This window comes from Brienomyrus brachyistius, chromosome 21 (genome assembly GCF_023856365.1).
Source record: "Brienomyrus brachyistius isolate T26 chromosome 21, BBRACH_0.4, whole genome shotgun sequence".
Lineage (NCBI taxonomy): Eukaryota > Metazoa > Chordata > Actinopteri > Osteoglossiformes > Mormyridae > Brienomyrus > Brienomyrus brachyistius.
The window spans coordinates 16,972,767-16,992,546 of record NC_064553.1 but is presented as its reverse complement, the minus strand read 5'-3'; the positions used below and the strand labels follow the sequence as shown (position 1 = coordinate 16,992,546).

The 19,780-nt window shown below is 50.3% G+C and overlaps 1 protein-coding gene across 8 annotated transcripts in view; it reads left to right on the top strand.

Annotated features, from left to right (window-relative positions):
* fggy (FGGY carbohydrate kinase domain containing) overlaps window positions 1-19,780 on the top strand; it is a 41,288-nt gene that overhangs the window by 19,946 nt on the left and 1,562 nt on the right. For all 8 annotated transcript variants that reach the window (XM_048989823.1, XM_048989825.1, XM_048989822.1 and 5 more), the window contains exons 6-14: window positions 1,378-1,493; window positions 5,121-5,249; window positions 8,214-8,317; window positions 12,356-12,463; window positions 12,624-12,685; window positions 14,523-14,673; window positions 15,995-16,069; window positions 16,392-16,512; window positions 17,304-17,398. In XM_048989823.1, coding sequence (XP_048845780.1) covers window positions 1,378-1,493; window positions 5,121-5,249; window positions 8,214-8,317; window positions 12,356-12,463; window positions 12,624-12,685; window positions 14,523-14,673; window positions 15,995-16,069; window positions 16,392-16,512; window positions 17,304-17,398 — 961 coding nt within the window. The remainder of the gene's footprint in view (window positions 1-1,377; window positions 1,494-5,120; window positions 5,250-8,213; window positions 8,318-12,355; window positions 12,464-12,623; window positions 12,686-14,522; window positions 14,674-15,994; window positions 16,070-16,391; window positions 16,513-17,303; window positions 17,399-19,780) is intronic.

Here is a 19,780-nt window from a genome sequence, read left to right as displayed (position 1 = left end):
AACGAAATTGATGGCATTGCACCTTTTTCTGTGGCAAAAATAAAAGCTCTCTGCTCTGTATATTGCCACGTAAACGTAGCACGTCACATCATCTTTTGGGAGGTGTGACCTTTTCCTGGAACCGTGTGGTTTTTTTCATCGGTGACAAAAGTTAAAGGTGTAGTGGTGGCCCCCACTCAGTTCATCTTTTTGGCACTTAAGACCATCTTGGGATTCAGGTGGGCCTCTCCAAGCCTAGGGGGGTGATTTTCCCCACCTGCGGCTGCAGAAGAACGCAGGCGATTTGCGGGAAGCCCCCTGAGAAAAAATGTGACCACATAACCTGAGAGGAAATCCCACCGCTTGTGGTCTCCAGTTGCTCTTGACTGTAGGAGATTATACTTGACAAGTGGAGAGCAGTTTACCAACGTTACGGCAGGGGTATATAATCGGGTCCTGGTTTTGATTACGGACCGGTACCATTCTCTTTAGGGCGTGGTTCTATGCAGGAAGGGAACTTAGGGAACTAAAACTTGGAAAAGGATCAGAAGTCTAGATGGCAGGAATGAACCTTACGGAGATGGGCTGCATCCGAAATCACGTACTTGTTTGGTAGCTAGTAGGCGAGATGTTGTATGTGATGTTAGCATGTTTGAATCCTCAGTATGTACGTGGATGACATTCTACGAAATTCCAAAGGATGCAACTGGTGGACTCTGTGCCAGGAAACTAGAGAGCCACCCAGACTTGAAGAACATTGCTTGCACAGAAATTTTTGTCAAGATGGTGAAGGAAGTGCCGTTTCTGTACAAATTTATGTAGAAAACGCAACCCAATTACATAAGTTCACATGAATATATTTTTTATGGGGTGGCACATTGCCACAGTGTGGAATTTGCATGTTCTCCTCGTGTTGTCATGGGGTTTCCTCTGGGTACTCCGGTTTCCCCCCACAGTCAAAAACATGATGAGGCTAATTGGAGTTACTAAAGTACAACTATGGAGTTGTCCATAGGTGTGCGTGTGTGAGTGAATGGTGTGTGAGTGTGCCCTGTGATGGGTCGGTGCCCCATCCTGGGTTATTCCCTACCTTGTGCCCATAGCTTCCTGGATAGGCTCATGACCCCCTGTGACCCTGAATAGGACAAGATATTTTTTATATGATGATAGCTTTCGTTGGGGTGAAGCTATGTCATTGGTAAGCATCCAGGACAGGTAATGTGTGCGATGGCGACCACGCTGTATCCAATTGCATGCATACTTTGCTCCTGCATACATACAGTACATACTGCATTGAAGCAGTAAACGTCTAACATAATGCAGTATGTACTGTGTACTTACACGGTCCTATGTAAGTATGCAATTTCCGACTCACCCTTAGTCTCTGCCCCCCTGCAGGTCGCTGTGCACCCTGGTTTGCAAATGGACCTACTGCCCTCAGGACGGCTGGGACAGCAGCTTCTGGACGGCCATCGGCCTGGAGGACCTGCTGGCTGATAATTACGCCAAAATAGGTACGACCACCTCTGCTGCTAGCGTTTCCCACAGCAAATGATTTAATGATTTGAAATAGGGGTGGGGGACGGCATGGTGGTGCAATGGTTAGCACTGTTGCCTCACACCTCCGGGTTCGAGTCTTCGAGTTCAAGCTGCTTCAATGCATTTTTACAGTTTATTTCAAATAAAATGCAGGGTTGCCAACTTCGGTCAGCTGGCTGGAATGAGATTTTCAATTCTGCACACACATGCAAACGCACTTACATGTATGTAACCATTTTATTATCTTCTAAGTCTGTAGAGTTCGCAAACTACCCCAACGCTTTTGATGTTGCCAATTTTAGGTTTGTAATGGATTAATATATATTTGCTGTAAGATTTCTAGCGTGAGCGTAAGTTATAAAGCCTAAGTGTCACACCAGATGCATGTGAATGAGCAACCCTGAAAACATGTTTTTTGTTTCTCATTAGGTGATTTTGACTTTAATTTATACAGTTGTTTTAAAAGGTCATCTTTTACGAACATGAAATCAAATTTATCCAGCATTTTATAAAATACTGCGTTTGAAAACTTTTCAGCTGTAGGATTTCAGGACAGAGCAGCCGCTCCGTTATGAACATTACAGCTTTTTGTTAGATTCGCTGCTGTTATTAACACTAATGACACATTAGTGCAAACAAAAGGGCTGCAAAAGGCGAATTACGGCTTGGTGGAGTAAGAGTTTTAAAAATGAAGCTTTGAAGAAAATAAAATGCTTTATTTTTATAAATATGCTGTTGTATAATTAAAATGCTGAATTCTCAGGGTGGTAATGGTACAGTGTAAATCCATAGCGTGGCGGACAATCACACCAGTAATGACTATGACACCGGTGTACTGCCCTCCCCTAATTTGAGAGCAGTCGCTTGAAATTTTGGTTTGTTTTTGAGTCACTTTGTAGGTCCCCCTTCTACAGGTGAGTCCTACACATATGGGAATTACATGGTTTGCCCTTTAGGTATGAGTGTGACCCCCCCCCCCACCTCTCCCTGGCTTGCAATGGTGGCTTCCTCCTGAGGGTTGCCCTCCCTGTTCAGCACTACTCAGGGAGAGCTTAGGATTTCCCAGACGCGCGGTTTCATGCTCGTCTCGGGGGGCCTCAGGGTTTCCCAGACGCGCGGTTTCACTCTCGTCTCGGAGGGGATGCGGGGGGTCAGGGTTTCCCAGATGCTTGGTTCACTCACAGTCGCTGACACCTCCCCCCACTGTGGTAACACTGAGGAGGCGCCCTCGGCCCTGGCCCCCTCGTCAGATGCTGCCGTAGCGTCCCACCCACAGATGCGTCACAGCACGGGAACTGCAAATGGAAATGAAAGCTAAGACCTCCCTGCTCTCCCAGCATTAGGCACAGATAGGACAACTCAGGGTAGAGAAATTCATGGCTCCCCAATCGCTGCACCGCATTGATGTCGTGTGATTTCTTCAACCAATCGTATGATAGCACTGCATTTCTGAGTGGCAAGAAAGACAAAACAATTTCTAAACTGCTAATAATGCTTAGTACTAGCTTATGAACAGTACATTTTACATATATCAGCTGTTTTACACAACATCATTATTGGACACACTTAAGAAAGAAAGTGTAAAGTGTAATTCATGTTTGTTATTGTGATTGTAGTTTTCCTTGCAGCCCCTGTGTTAAACCGTCCAAAAACGGAACAGAGCGGGTGGTTGTTGTGCTTTGTGGAAATGCTGACTCAGATTTTTTGCAGGTGTGGATGTTCTTGGCTGAAGGTTCATGCTGTTCCTGGCCCCCTCTTAGGGTGTGAAGTCCCTTGGCATGTTGTTAGGAGTCTTTCAGACATATTTCAGACATAAAAGGGATAAGACTGATGTGACTAATGACTAATGTTTGTGTGGGCGAGGCCTGCAGGTGATGTGGAGCCATGGCAGGTCAAGGGGTGGCGCATTTGAAGGTGTTTGAGGGATGTTTCTGGGCCTTTGGGACAAATAGGTCCACAACTCCCCCCCCCAGCCCACATCTAGGGGAGCTGGCACCATTCAGTCAGGCTCCGGTTGTTCATTAAAAGAAACAAAGTCATTATTCATCATTATCAGTTTAAGACTCTTTGTATCTGAGGTTTAAACCTCGAGATCTTTGTTTGGGGTCTGTCAGTGATTTCTGAAAAATGGGCAGGTAAACTGGAGTAAACATTACTTTTATCGGTGGTACCAGCTGGCCTGGAGTTCGGTTCTGGTTTTCCTCATTCTAGATTGAACCATGGAAGGTTTTTTACTAGGGTTTTCATAACCAGAACCACATCACTGAGGCTCGCCCTGCTCACGTGTTTAATTCGTTTCACGTGTTGGGAGTTTGCAGACATCTAATCCTTCCTTCCTTTTGATTTTGGAGTTACAGCCCCCCCCCCCCCCCCCCACAAAGCCCTCCTAGTATAACATCTGGCTAGTGGAAGTGGACCTGAGGGGAGTGAATGTGTTTCTGTTTTAGCCAAATGGGCTTGTGGTTGTGGCAGGATCATGGCATTATTCTCACTGAAAGGGGGGGGCTGAGGTAGAGCAGCGGACGGCGGGAAAAGGCCGCCGCCGTGTTTAGCTCGTTGGGAGCGACGTATCGTCGCTAAATGAGGAAGCCAGGTGCTTCCAATTAATAACTCAGGGGATGTAGCGTTTCTGAATGCCGGTTATGGCTGACATGGTGGCTCAGTGGCTAGTGCTGTCGCCTCGCATCGCTGCCCTATGTGTGTGAAATTGGCGTGTTCTTCACGTATCACGCAGGTTTCTGTCCAAAGATGCACAGTTAAACTAATAGGTTAAGCTAATCTGTTTTTCTGAATTATCTGTGGCCTGTGATTTTGTGTGTGTGTGTGTGTGTGAGAGAGATAGAGTAGGTGTGACCTGCGATGGACCTGTCCGGGGTGCAGCCTTGTTCTCTGTTCCTTTTGCTGCCTGGGATCGGGCTGTGATTCTGACAGAGAGGATTATGGGTGGATAAAAATCCGTTGCTGATAACATCGGTGAGGTTTTCTGCCTCAGGGCTCACATGACCTGAGCCATCCAGACTGGGCCTGTCACCTCGACGACAATTTTAACATCCTGGCAGTACAGCCAGGGTTGGGAACAGCCTGTTCTGGATACAAAAGGATCTTGGGGGGCGGGGTACACAAGGGACACTTTGGGGGAGGAATCCAAACTGCCCCACCAATCGATTGGCATCGTCCCAGAAGTTGAAACACGAGTGGCTCTCAAACTGAAGAGCACTGAGGCGAGCGATCGATCGATCCGCTGCTTTCCCCAGCTTGCTCATTACCGTAACAATCCATCAGTGTTTCAGCATGAGTGGGAATCGGGCGTGCTGAGCGTCCTCTAGGGTTTTCTGATTATTTTGGTCCCCCCCGTGTCCTGAAATAAGGTGTGAAACAGGTACTCAGAGGCAGCCCCCTGAGGTCCTGGCCCATGTCCTGACGTCCCCTCAGTGACTCCCCAGAGCCTAGGATGGAGCTGGTTTAGCATCACTATTTAGGGAGGATCCAGGACGCCGCCACGTTACCCTGGCGACTGATTTATGGTCCAGGTCCTGATATTTTTGGGACTGTGTCGTGAGGAGCATGCTTGTAACGCTGCCACCCTGTTCTGTTTCTGTTAGGTCAGCTGACCTGCTGCCCGGGCACACCCCTAGGGGCTGGGCTCACACTGCAAGCCGCCGCCGACACCCATCTGGAGGCGGGTACAGCGGTGGCTGCGTCCCTCGTCGACGCCCACGCCGGGGGGCTAGGTGAGATCTCCCAGCCTATTCGTCCCGTCCTGGGCACACGATGCCGTCATCACTGATGTTCCTCAGGGTCATCATCTGTCTACGCGGAGTACTCTCAGGCCGTAGTATCTGACATGTCTGATGGGGGGGTTGTGGTCTCGTGCTGAGTCAGACTGGCACCCGCCACCGTCCACCTCCCACTCTGCCATGACTCATTAGGGGTGTCAAATTTAAACTCAAAACCAGCAACAACAAAAATCGAGTTGGCCTCATCCGTCGTCTTGGTCAAAGTATGCGGCCATCTAGAACCTTCTGCCTGTCCTTTAGAGCTGGGGTTCCCAAAGTGACTGAATTTTTTTCAAGAGCAACACTCCCCTCGCCTGCCCCCCACCCGGCTCTGCTCTGCTCTGCACGGTCAGTCAACAATCGCATTTTTATACTTCCAGAGGAATGTTCTGGAGAGCTGGTATGCCCCTCGCTGAGAAGGGTCAGCCGTGGCCCAGGGGTCCTCCCGAAATGGCGACACTCTCCGAGGGACTAAAATGGGAGCCTTTGGGGAACAGCAGCAGGAATGTCATTGGGAGAGGAATGGGAATGAGAGGAATTCTAATGGCTGAATATCCTTCTGTTTGTGCTTGGGATCAAAGCCCGGGCAGCGTATTTGGGAGGGGTGCAAGAGTCACAGCCCAGGGTGTCGGGGGGGGGCGTCCTTCATTCCCCTGCAGGGAGGACCTACGGAAGAGTGCAGACAGGCTGCCTGGGGGGTACCTGGCTTCAGCGGGTTCAGCTGTGGGGGGGAGGGGGGGTGCAGTTGGGGCCGAGACCTAATTTCTGAGAGGAGGAAACTTCAGGTGAAACATAGAAAGCAGCACTGCCAATCAGCTGGATCTTAATCACCCTGGGTTTCGACCGCCCCCCTCCCCCAGGGAAAGCGGACCCCCTTTAATCACACTACAGATGCCGCAAGGTCATGTGATGCTGCCGGTTTCGCCCTCGCGGTCCTTGCATTCTGCGCGTCTTTGATGTGGCAATGCGCGGGACTGGGAGATGGGGGGGGGAGCAGCATGGTTAATGGAGGCCACAGACCTCCCCCATCGCCCCCCAGAGTCACTGTGTCATTACTGAAGTTTAAAATTATGGTTTACTCCAGCGGCTTTTTTGGCCATCACTGCATGATGAACCCAGCTGAAGTCTAATGACTAAATTACCCACAATCCCCTTTATCCTTGGCAGATGTTTACAGTATCACTCCGCTGCCTCAAAACCATCTCTGTTTCCTGCCTTGGGGGGGAGGGGGGTCTATATGCCCCCATCTGAACACCAGCTCCAATCTCAAGCAGGGGCTCAGACAAAGCCACAACATTGCTAGAGCCCCCCCCCCCATGACACACCCACTCTTGTAAGGGGGGGATGGTCTGGCCTGCTGTTGTTTACTTTCCTTTTGCATCCTTAGCAGGGTCCTGGGGAGGGGGGGGGGGGGCGTTTCTTAGCTGTTTGAGAAATACAGCAAAAATTCTTCAAATCGAATAATGACTCACAGAATCAGCCAGACTCGGGTCCTGCAGGTAATTAGTGTGGTTTTCTAGCCAGTTAAGAATGTGATGCATCCAAAGCAGGTTTCCTGCCCGGTCAGACTGACGAGCGTCGCCGTGACTCTCATTGTGCTCTGTGGCTTGTCATTGGCTCACAGCATTTCAGGCCTGTGGGTCAGCAGACTATGATAGGCTGCTGTTTCTGCACGAGTGATGGCAATTAGGAGCTCAGTGTGGTAAAAGGGCAGACTCTGATAGCTGGGCAAGGAGTGAGTCCAATCCACCGTCGGTCTTGATGGCCCTCGTTGAAGTGCGCACACACACACACACACACACACACACACACATGCACACGCACAGACAAACGCACACACACACGTGCCGAGATACTGAATCATGCCCATATTCGGTCCCATTTTCCAACTCCCACGCGAATTCCTGCCCCTGTTTTGTGTTGCCATTTTTTCGCTGTAAGGTATCACGGTCGCCAGGCGCTGATTCGCTCTGCCCTCTTTGGCTCCAGACACATGGCAGTGTCGGCACTCTCGGCCTCCCGGTGCACCCCCCCCCCAGCCCGCCGCAGGGGCTGTGAGGTCTGGGAGGGGCGATGGGTAACGGACTCGGCTATTAATCATGCGCTGTGCCTTTAAACGCGGGATTAGGGGGTCGCTCTCCAGCGGCTGCGGGTGTCTGTGTGGGATTCTGCTTCGCCAGATGCCTTCAGCTGGCTGAGAGGCATCATGAAGTTATTCCTGGACCTTTTAATGCAAAGTCTTTGTGTGGTGGGTGGGGGGGTGAAAGGTAATTGTGCATCACACTGGGTTTTTTCAGCTGTGTTTCTGTCCCTGACTCTGGTCTCCGTTTCTCCACTTTGCTTCTTTCTTTCTTCCCGCCTGTCAAGAGGATAAAAGGTGCCCCCCCCCCCCCCCCCAATCTCCCGCAATTCTCAATTTCTGGACACAGAGACGTATCATGCTGGAATGCAGAGATCAGTGACCACGGTGTACCTTCGCTCATAGCCGATTCTCTGCGTGATTCTTGTCTTGCTACTTTCAAGGTGAAATTGCATGTTTTTCTCTGGATACTGGTCAGAGTCAGGGACCTGGGTGTTATTGTCTCAGCCGGAGGCCCAGGCCGTGAGCCGTGGTTCGGGTTTGAAGGCATAGGAGACACACCTTAACTCCCTTGCTCTCCATCAGTGAGCTCCACCTCATTCGAGATGCTGCTCCGAGCTCCTTCTGAGAATTTGCTCCTCCCCATTTTTGGGTTTTAAGTTTGCATGTAGGAATGTGTTGAAATGATGGAGTCTCTCAAAAATGTCGCCTTTCTGATTGAAATGAAACAGGTTTTATTTGTGCTTTGTGCCCAGAATCTGTCTTTGTTCAGTGCATATGAACGTCTTATTTTTGGGTTTTGTTTATTTTTCGTTTTAGCAGCAGATTTGTCTTTTCAGGCGTGATTGGTGCAGATGTCAAGGGGTTCCGCCTACCTTGTGAGGACCGTCCAATGACGTCTCGCATGGCCCTGATATGTGGGACTTCATCTTGCCACATGGGGGTGAGCCCTTCTTAATTCTACATTTTGCCAGCTGCCTCTGACCTCATCTGAGTTTGTTCCAGTATGTAGGAAGTGTGAACTCATCCGTCCAGCCACGGCCGTGAATTATTGATAAATTCTTGCTTTGAGAGCGATGAAGAATATTTTTAATGGCCATTTTAAAGCAGAAACCACTGCTTCTAACTGCTTAAACTTCTGGTAATCCTGTGATTCACAGCCTATCCCAGGAAGCTTCAAACATTAGCCAGGGTAAAGCTAGGCTAATTCCCATCCATCACAGGCCAGTCAGACTCATACATTATTTAGAAGCTCCCAGAGCATGATAATTTACTATGTCTGATTCTCCTGGACCACGTGTGTTTGGACTGTAGCGGAAAAATGGGAGCACTTGTTGGAAACCAGCAAAAAAGCAAAATTCTCCAAGCTGTAGCTCAGTCGCTTAGGAATCTGAGCTTGTGTCCAGAAGGTTGTGGGCTTGAATCCCATCATATCACTACTGGGCCCTGGGCAAGGGTCTAACCTTCAACTGCTTTAGGGATTCTTCTGACCCTGCTCTCTGTTCTTTCCTTTGGATAAAACATTTGCTAAATAAATATAAATGTAAAATAATCAAACTCTGCACATAGAGCTGGACGTGAACCCTCAACACCTGACTCACATGACACCCTAAATGACACTCAAATGATGCGAATCACTGGAATCTGCTTGTGGTTTATCTTCTGAAATATTTAAGGCATTTAGAGGCTGTCAAAGTGCTATTGAGTAATGAATGGACATGTGATATTAGCCTTCCTTTATAAACATCTTTTAAAATCTTCTCTGGCTGCTGTGGAGAGCTCTCAGCGCTGTAAGCAGATACTGCTGTTTTTCTTGTCTGCTGACTCCTTTCAGCAGGTGTGAGTTTGCTAAAAGGGCTAAAGAGAAGATGTCAGGTAGAACTGAATGCGCGTGGACATGGGGGCTGCGCAGGAACACTGGCACCTGGAGCTGAAGGGGGAGTCCAGGTGTTTTGTTAGCTTTGGGTAACTGTTTCGTCGTCACGGAGATGCCTGCCAAGGGTCTTGGCAGGGGGCGGAGTTGCCTTGGGAACACCGGTCCAGATGGTCCAGGCTGTCACTCGTCGGCACCCTCGCCCCAAGCCTACTTCCTTTGATCTGCTTCAGATATACCTACCGATGGACGTCGGCCAGAAAAGACGCTTTTGAAAGGAGATTCCAAGAGATCAAAATGTCCGCTGAGAAACGGATTCGGCCTTATTTTGTGGTTTTGGGCTAGCCACTCCCACCGGGGGGGGGCTCTTTGGGCCGTCGGGTCATTGGGACATCGCCACCCTGGGCGTGGGGCAGCCTGGCCACCGCTGCCTTTCTTCATTTTCATATCGTTTTAGTTTTCCAATAAACATGTTGACCATGTATGCTGTGGGATTCCCAGTGAGGAGCCCTAATGATGTAATATCAACTGTGGGATTTGAACTTACCTTCCGGTCCTTCCATCCCTGCCAACCACTTGTGCAGAATTGCTCCATAACCAGGCTTAAACTCTGCTTTCACTTGTTTTTCCACTCTCTGGAGGAGCAAAGAGCTTGTTGCCCTTGGTTGTTTACATAATTTCCCTCCCCCACTGCTTTGGGCCCGCGTGGTACCGGTCAGACCCGTTTGCGAAGTCATGCGGCTCCCATTCCTTCGTAAGTGTAAACCGCTGCAGACTGGCTTTTTCTAACTGCCGCTTCTCCGCCTGACGTAGCGCTGAGAGCGGCCCTGACTCCGCACGCAAATGCCACTTGGGGGTATTAGTGAGGGAGGGGCTACAGGGTGGGGGAAGTGTGGGCTGATTACCTCTGGAATCCGGTGCAGCACCATGTAGCAGCGATCCAGACTCCATTTAGATTGCTGCCTGATTTCAGGTGTGATTTTTTTGGTGGGATTCAGCGTTTTCCTTCTGCGGTAAATTGTCATGCAGACAGTCTCCATGATCCTGTTTCCCATTCTGCCCGCCTCATTGGAAAGGCACGGGGGGGGCACTCTGCTCTGTTAAAGACCGCTCTGCTATTCTCTGAGATGCTGCCGCTTCAGCGCAGGCGCGTCTTTGACCCGGTCAGTCACTCACCCTCATGACCCCAGGTGTAGTTTTGCAGAGTTGTCTGGATCCGCCCAGTTCCATAATGGGAATCAGAGGCCTGGAATTGGCGTCTATGGTTAGGGCAGAAGATCTCTGTGAGGGGGAAATGGCTCACTATGGGATAGCTGTGGTTTTTGATTCCCTGGCCGTTCGCCGTACTCGGTGTTACTGCCACATGACATCAGAGGGTCCCTGGAGTTATTCCCTTCTTGCAGAGCACATGTCACAGTCCAATGCTTCAGAATCTGATTCAGGAACAGCCCCTGCCGCGTCTTTGGTGACCCAGCACGGGGGTGAAAAGGGACCTATTGTTTTTGGAGTGACTATAAACTCTCCTCTGGCGTCAGGTCCCCAGTCACCCAGCAGGTGGGGTGATCCCAGTACGACGTGACTGTAATACCAACAAGGCTTAATATGATTTCACAGCTGAAATGCAAGCTGGTTAAGAATGAATGATGTTATTCCACAGTGCACTTGTGGAGGTAGTGGGAACAGTGGGAACATGCCCTTGACTTTGAACTGACCATTGGGGGATGGACTTCGACAGCAAGACACAGCTGCTGATTGGGGGTGGGGGACATGGGGAATCCCTGCGGAATCCCCTAGGCTCTTATTTTGAAGTTGGATTCCTCTGGGGCTGAGGTCATCTGACACCCTGTCGCACGGTGTGCCCTGGATGGACCCCAGCTGCGGGGCCGTCTAAACCGTGCCGGCTGCAGTGGGAATGTGAGCTGGGCTGGATGGGAGCCAAGTCCTCTTCAGGCTGCTGGGTGTGTGTATGTGTGAGACGCCCTGTGGGGCTTGAGACACTCCATGCACAGTTTGACGTGTCAGACGGCCCAACTCCTGGGATTACCTCCCACAAGTTCAGGACGGGGGGGTGGTATTATCCCTCTCACAGTCGGGCTGGAGCGCCTCCGTGTGCCTAGAGGAGTGGGGGACTTGCCTTATTAGATTTGGGGGATTTTTGGATCATATTGAAAGAGCCAGATGGAGATTCTGAGTGTGGTTGCTTGGGGAACACCCCCTCCTCAGAGCCCACCCCTCTGATCACCACGGGACCTTGTGCCTTAGACACGGCAGGATCGCTGCTTTTATGACACCTTTGATTTGGTGCATCAGAGGTCACGACCGTGTCAGAAGTGAGCCCTGGGACTTGTGGGAGCTGCAGAGAGCCCCGAGATTAGCCTGGGGAGAGCCAGGCTCAGGATCTCGCCTGTGTCTGCTGTCGTTGCTCCTTCCTTTGTAACTCCCTCTGTGGTGTGGTGATTGTGTCGGGCAGCAGTCAGACTGACGCTGGTAAGAGCCTCTGAGCCTTTGACCTTTGCTGGGACGCAGACAGACGGCGATAAGACAGGTCTGGCCCTCGGCTGGTATGGGAGACAGCGAGCCTCAGCGGGCTCCTACAGCACGTATGGCGCCTTTCAGGCCCCCCCCCCCACACACACACCATTTGACTGGTGGGGGGCCCCGTACGCGATTCCTTTGCATGGACACGGGTTCCCCTGCCTCTCACACACGCCTCGCAATCCAGCCGCCGAGCTCTGCCAGTCACTCTCCTGGGGCACTTATGATGAAGAGTCACTGTCTGTCTTCCTGCTTATAAACCTGTTTTTCTTTTTTAAAATCAGCTACTTGTGGCGTGTGTAAACTTTAGGGAATGTAATTTATTTATTCTTATGTAGAACTCCCTTACTTACCACGTGTTGACCTGTCAAAGCCCCCATAAAGGTCATATCCTGACCCATGTCTGAAAACCAACCCCCCTCCCCCCAAATTCTCTTGATGGGGCTGGGGGGTGTCACACAAATAAACCGTCCAATGTCTCTCTGACGGCGTGAAATATCTGGGTGAGAATGTGAAAACACCGTCTGGTCGCCATGGCGCTTACTGCCAACACTGTCCTCCCCCCGCATCCAGATCAGCCAGAAGCCGCTCTACGTCCCTGGAGTGTGGGGGCCCTACTTTTCCGCCATGGTGCCAGGCCTCTGGCTCAACGAGGGGGGGCAGAGCGCCACGGGGAAGCTGGTTGGTACCACAAACATTTCTGTTGTCATGGAGATGATCACCCCCCCCTGGAATTCCACCAAGTTGAATAACAGAGACTGCATCATTTTACACCATAAGAGGTTTTCTTCATGTTAAGGTGTGTGATGCCAGTGTGACCATGCCTGACTTCCCTTTACAGATTGACCACATGGTGGAGGGGCACACAGCCTTTGCTCAGCTACAGGCCCTGGCAGATGAAAGGTTTGTTGTTCGTTTGTGTTTTTAGCTTTTATTTACCCATTTGCGGTTTCCTCTCAGGTGGCATCACTATCACGGTCTGCCGAAAAACACGGCCTCTTATTTGCCCCCCGGAAGTGGTTTATTACCAAAACAGACATTTTCTGTTTTCCCCCCCCACACGGTGCAGTTTATGAAGCACGCGTCAATGTACAGAATAAATGCGAAGAGCTTGTTTCCGCAGTCACAGCGTGATGAAACGACTACAGAATGTGCCGGAGCAAAAGCCCAACATTTGCAAACGACAAAACACAAATAATTTCTTAGCAGGGTTTTGAAAGACGGAGGGAAATTGTTAGTGATGTTTACGCGGCTGACGGGCCAGACCTTACTCTGGGGGGGGGGGGGTTGGGGTGGTCAGGTCAAGCTCACAGCCCCACCCCCGCCCTCCCAGACACTGCTAGCCAAATAAACACGCCGTGGGGGGGGCGGCGCTAGGGGTTAACAGGGCTGAGTGAAGCGGGACATGGACCTTAGGGAGCTCATTAGCACCCGGCGGGCGGGACGCTCTCTGGGCCGCGGCGATAACGAGGCCGTTTAAGCGGTGCTGGCCCAGGGCGCAGGTGCTGCCTGCTCATTGGTCGTTCCCAGCAGCCTTGTCAGCGGCCTGCTCAGGTTTCCGCTTGTTAAGGGCCCAGTGCCCCCCACCCCGTTTCCCAAACAGGGTCAGAAGAGCTTCCCTGAAATATTACTAGGTGTGATTTAAATGTTAGATACTTATCGTAGCTGTGTGCGAATGCTGCAGTGTCGGCATTCGCTGGTTTTCGCTCTTAGTATTTACACTTTGGGAGTGAACCTTAAGGAGCCGTATTCTCGTTGCTGACCGCTTTGCGTTTAGCTCCGGCGTCAGACAGAAAAATAAACATCTCGTTGAAAGTGCCCCACCCCCCTCAGAGTCAGGCTGGCAGCTGGTGCCCTGTCCCAATCCTGACCCCCCCCCCAGCACAGGGGACCCACTCTGTTTTTCTAAGTGCCTTTCTTCTGTGGGTCTGTTCTTCTACACGTGGTCATGGGGCAGCGGTAAGGAAACCCCCCCCCCCCCCCCGCTCACCCCAGCAAATCAACACCAGACTCCCTTCTTGGTCTCTCACCATCCCCCCCCCCCTAAATGATGCCTGGTGGTGCTCAGATCCTTTTGTAAGTCCTGCCCCCTCCCCCCGTCCGGTTCTCGTCATAGCCGAGCCATTTCACCCCCACCCGTGGTATGGACCTTGCCCGTATGCAGAACCTGAATTCATGTGCCCATTTTGTCCGGCTCATTACTGTGATTCATCTTTTGGTTTTGGGCTGAGGGGTTTCTTACTTAGCGCACGCTTCACATAATCTGACGTTTAAATACATTTTTCCCCCTTCATCCCTAGGGGGCACCACCACCCCCCCACTAACTTTGAGACTGTCCAGGGCTCATTGGCGCCATGCCACTGCCTTTGAGCTCCCGGCCCAGTTGTTCGCTTTCGGAGCGGGCCTCAATCCGGGCCGCCCCTTAGAGGACCCCCCAGTGCTTCTACATGAGCTGTGTCCCTGTGTGCAGGCCCTGACATTTTCCTGGTGTGGCTGAAACACAGCAGAACCCTTTATGGCACTGAAATGAATGTCTTTAACCACTACGCCACCTACAGTCTGTGTCTTGTCGCTACCACATTTTATGATTGGAGCAGCTGAAGTGACTAGTATCTGCTTAAAGCACCACATGATGCAGTATCTTTTCATCTATACATGTAGTATGTTGTTATGATTTATAAGTTAGACGGCTGTCCGGCGGTGTATGTCTCATTGACCTGCCCCCTTTGTCTCTGCCCAGTGGCGAGGGTGTCTACTCGTACCTCAACAAGCATCTGGAGACCATGGCAGGGGGTTCGGGTTGCCTGGCTCAGCTCAGCACCAACCTGCACATCTGGCCTGACTTCCATGGCAACCGGTCTCCTCTGGCAGACCCCACCCTCAGGGGGATGGTAAGTGTCTGGAGTGCCTGCCACGCCCACCCCCCCCCCCGGCCTCTGTGCTCCCCATTCATTTATCAGCATATTGCTGTTCGAGTCCCAACTGGGCATTTTAATCTGACTGCTGTAAGGACTCAGAGGCTTTTATGCCTGTCTTTCCCTAGGGTGTCTCATTTCGCTCATGAATATTCACCAGCATGGCTCTTGATTGGCAGACAGCAATCCAGTCAAAGCCTTTGACCGGCCCTTTGATCTGTGATCCCGCCCAGATACAGTGAAAGCCCAGGAGAACCCATTGGATAGAAAACCTCGTATTTCCAGCCAGTGGCTGTCACATCGGTCGCCAAACACTGGGCACGTCCCTCAAACGCTTGTGTCTGTTTTCTCGTCAGTACTAATCCGATGAGGGGAAATGGGAACGTTGACAGGAATGAGTCTTCAGTAGCTTCAGTAGCTGCTTTGGTTCCATGCTCCCGCTCACTCCAGAGGGCGACGGTCTCTGAGCTTGCCATCGTCACTGGGCGCCTGGCCCTGGGCCCTGCTCTGATGGAGCGCCCCGCTCGTTATCTGACAGTCCACAAGGCCTGTCAGCGCACGGTGAGCCTCAGGCAGTCAGCGGACCCTGCGGCCGTCTGCGCCGTGCCTGTGCTGAGTCACAGTTAGCAAAGCCCCCGGCCCCCCCGGTCCACAGTCCTGAAGCTGACATCACTCCAGATTAGATCTGAAAGGAGAAAAACTCACTCTGAGACTCCTGGTCATAGCTGGAAGGCCAGGGGTACTTTGGGGTCTTTCTCAAATACAGGAAATGCAGAGTAGATGATGCTTTCATAGCCCCCCCCCCCCCCCCCACACACACACCCAAATTGATAGAACGACTCACAACATTGTTGGATTCTCTTGTTAAGGCAGTCCTCTGGTGAGACTCTCGTCTCCAGATCTGACAGGTATAAGTAGATCGTAATTACAGGCTGCCATTATAGTACAGTCATCTTGGAGGTAATTCTACTGTAATTACTTGCTGATATCTTTTGAAGAAGGGCACGACTTTCCAAAAGAACAGGCCCGGCTGCGGGGTCATACGCGTGTTTTTTACACCAATCAGTGTAGGGACTGCAGGCATTTTTGTAGCCCATCAGCACAGGGAAATATTGTATATTCTCAACTAATCAGTACAGGGCCTACAGAAAAATCAGTAGCCAATCAGCACAGGTGCATAATGTGTAGGCTCAGCCAATTGCATAATGTGCATAATGTGTAGGCAGTGCCAAGTTGCAGGCAGATATGCAGCCAATCATAACCTGACTACACCTCAGGAAGTGTGTTCTGTGCACAGGTCGTCGGGCTAACCCTATCCCGCACTCTGGATGACCTGGCTCTGCTGTACCTGGCCACTTTGCAGGCCATAGCTGTGAGTAGATCCGTCACAAGGCCCTCTGGTGTTTGCAGTTTCATGTATCTAATGAAAGGGCAGGTGAAGACAAAACTGTCAGAGCATATAACTTGTGACCTGTCTGCATACTGCTTCGTGTCTCATGGACGCAGGTGGGTGGGGTTTTCTGAAGTTTCAGAAATGAGGCTGTTCATCTGAGTCACTGCTTAACAATTATACATTTCTGTAGCTCAAAAAAGTATCTTACACATGTACAAAATAATGCCTAATATTTTGGGTCATATCTGGAATGATATGATTTATGTGAGTAAATGTAATTAACTAGTGATTTTTATACCAGCTGGGTACTAGACACATCCTACAGACCATGGAAGAGGCAGGATATGACATCAGCACCCTCTTCCTGTGTGGTGGGTTGAGTAAAAACACCCTCTTTGTACAGACCCATGCGGACGTCACAGGTGAGCTCTAAGGCGTGGGGAGGGTGGGGGTGCAGAAAGACAGACCATTTCCACTAAGAAAAAAACTGTGACCAGAAAAGAAATGCCACAGAGTCTCTGAAGAGAGCACCTGAGTGTGTGTGTTTGGGCTGAAGGTCAGCGTGGCGTGATTCCCCATCTTCACTGTGCGGTTCCCTGGTCCGCTATTACCCCAAAATGTTTCTCAACATCCGACCGGCGAGGAAGCCGTGCGAAAGCTGAAGAGGCCACAGTGTGCAGGCCCAAAGTCTGGAGCAGACGGATCATTGTAAACGATGTCGATTTCAGGCTTATTTTGACTGAAAATCAAACACACTGTAGCCTGGGTCAGGATAAGAAAAATGTCCAGGGGAGGTAGTTAACGTGGAGAGGATGACCTTTGACCTTGGGGGTTTCTCAGTGTAAGGAAAGGTACTTCTCCTTCATCACCCGCTTTCGGTCTCTCTTCTTTCATCACTGCGAAGGCGGGTTTGATTTTCTGAGTCTCCATGGGGTGGAGAAGTGGGGATGAGAAGATCAGAATCGGAATCAGGTCTTTTACGTTCATACATACGGCGTTCGGTCCAGTTCTCAGTGGCTCTCACACATATACAATTAAGAAAAGACGATGGTCACATTCAAGCTGATGTGTACAACATGCGTGTGTGGTTTATAAATGTACAAAAATCAGGAGTGCATGGGAACGCTGGAAAAGGATCACACTCACAGGGGAGGAGGCTGCCTCCTAAACCCCGACCCCGCCCCTCCTGACCCTGTCCCATGCCCCTCTCTAGGTCTGCCCATCGTGTTGCCTTGCCAGAAGGAGGCCGTGCTGGTTGGGGCAGCCATCCTTGGTGCCTACGCCTCCCACGACTACGCCTCCATCCAGGTACACAGCTGAGCGACTCTGCCCTCCTGCTAGAGTGCCAGTGCTGAGCAGAATCCAGCGAAACCTCTGGGCTTCTACTCTATTTATCTTGCATTAGGATAGGGTAGGGCTGGGGCTCTTCAAGGTGGGGCTCTTCAAATCTGGCCCTCGAAGTTGGGGTAATAATTACTGATTCTGATTGGCCACAGGCTTCACACCTGGTTCATGGGTGAACGAAGGATGGAAAATCAGCAGAGAATTTCCATAAGGTGTGGATAGGATAGGGTACAGTAAGATAAGGTCAGGCAAGGATAAGGTGTGGATAGGATAGGGTACAGTAAGGTAAGGACAGGCAAGGATAAGGTGTGGATAGGATAGGGTACAGTAAGGTAAGGACAGGCAAGGATAAGGTGTGGATAGGATAGGGTACAGTAAGGTAAGGACAGGCAAGGATAAGGTGTGGATAGGATAGGGTACAGTAAGATAAGGTCAGGCAAGGATAAGGTGTGGATAGGATAGGGTACAGTAAGGTAAGGACAGGCAAGGATAAGGTGTGGATAGGATAGGGTACAGTAAGGTAAGGACAGGCAAGGATAAGGTGTGGATAGGATAGGGTACAGTAAGGTAAGGACAGGCAAGGATAAGGTGTGGATAGGATAGGGTACAGTAAGGTAAGGACAGGCAAGGATAAGGTGTGGATAGGATAGGGTACAGTAAGGTAAGGACAGGCAAGGATAAGGTGTGGATAGGATAGGGTACAGTAAGGTAAGGACAGGCAAGGATAAGGTGTGGATAGGATAGGGTACAGTAAGGTAAGGACAGGCAAGGATAAGGTGTGGATAGGATAGGGTACAGTAAGGTAAGGACAGGCAACGGTAGGAGCTTCTTCAGGGAGCAACTTCAGTGATTACACCAGCTGCTGTCCGGATACATACAGTGCAGCTTGTGCGGAATGCCAAACAGAGGATTAGATAGTACTGTATGGAGACCAGTCCGAATGTATGATCCTGAGCTGGGTAGGTAGGGGCTTAATAACTAATTGACTAGTAGGCTCAGGTGAGTAGGTGGTGGAACCATAGCGTGGTGGGGGAGGGGTGGGGGGGGCAGAGGTGACTTGGGCTTGAGAGTCGCTGAAATACGCATTTCCGTTCCAGAAGGTTCTGTAGTAACATGCACATTTATAAAGATCAGAGGCATTTTTCTTGCTGTTGAATCGCGTAGAAAGTCCCCGGCACAGACCTTTGCAGGCCGGGCCACATCAAAGTCGCAATGAGCGCCCTCTCTCAGAGTGAAATCAATAGCCGTGCCAGCTGACATTTGTCACCGCACCGTCACCCTTAGACCCACTTTGTATTTCCTTGAGAGGTTTTCTTTCGCGTTTACATTGCTGTTCACATTCGCTGTTCACCTTTACATTGCGGTCTGAAGTTTGCATAAGACCTTATTGCGATTTCCTTCGCTTGTGTGAGCTGAGGAGCGGGACTCTGAGTGCGCTCTGGTAGCACGCTGCCATCTAGTGGCCATGTGGTTGTATAACGAATGCGAACATAAATACAGTACAGTATTCCTCCCGTATCCGCGGGTGATAGTGAACCATCTGCGGACCCCATATAATGATATATAACGTGATTGTCGTATATATACATGTGATAAAGTGCAATTGAAAATGTACGCAGGTTAACACATTATCAACATTAAACACAATGATGATAAAGTGCAGTACATTACATGAATAGAATTCTTACGTATTAGCGTAAGAAACAATATAGCAACAAAAATACATTGGATGAAGGGGTGACGGAGCAATGAAAAACATGCTTCTTATTCCCCCGTTTTTGGATTTTTAAAAGTTTTTTTCGTACCATGGTAAACCGCCGATAGCAAACTGCGAATGCGGGGGTCCCAGTGTGTTGAACTATTTTGAAACGGGGGTCAGACTTTTATGCTAATTAATGTAGCGGACGATATTTTTTCCCACAACAACCTACACGTCACTGTGAATTAGTATGTTAAGTATCAGACATTAACATGAGTGTATGAAAAATATCAGTACATTTTGGCTGCTTGTGATGTACTTAAATTGCATTAGAAGAAAATGTTGTTAAAATAATTAAAATGCCAGAAAGAGGGAAGCAGCTGGTCCCTGCCCACGAACTGATGAGAGGTCCTCTCATGGCGTCTGCTCACGCCCCATGAGTAAAGGTGAGTCAGAGCAGTGGTGGCGCACCGTGTGCGTTCTTAAAGGGGACAGATCGAGTGCTGTCACTGCCACTGGCTCAGTTATGCCTGCTGATAATCTTCCGTTTGTCATAAGCACCATTCAGACATGTGCTCCCACCCTGATCTTTTCTAGACATTACGCAAAAAACGCAAATCTCCGTATCAGTCGTATCGCACTTTTAA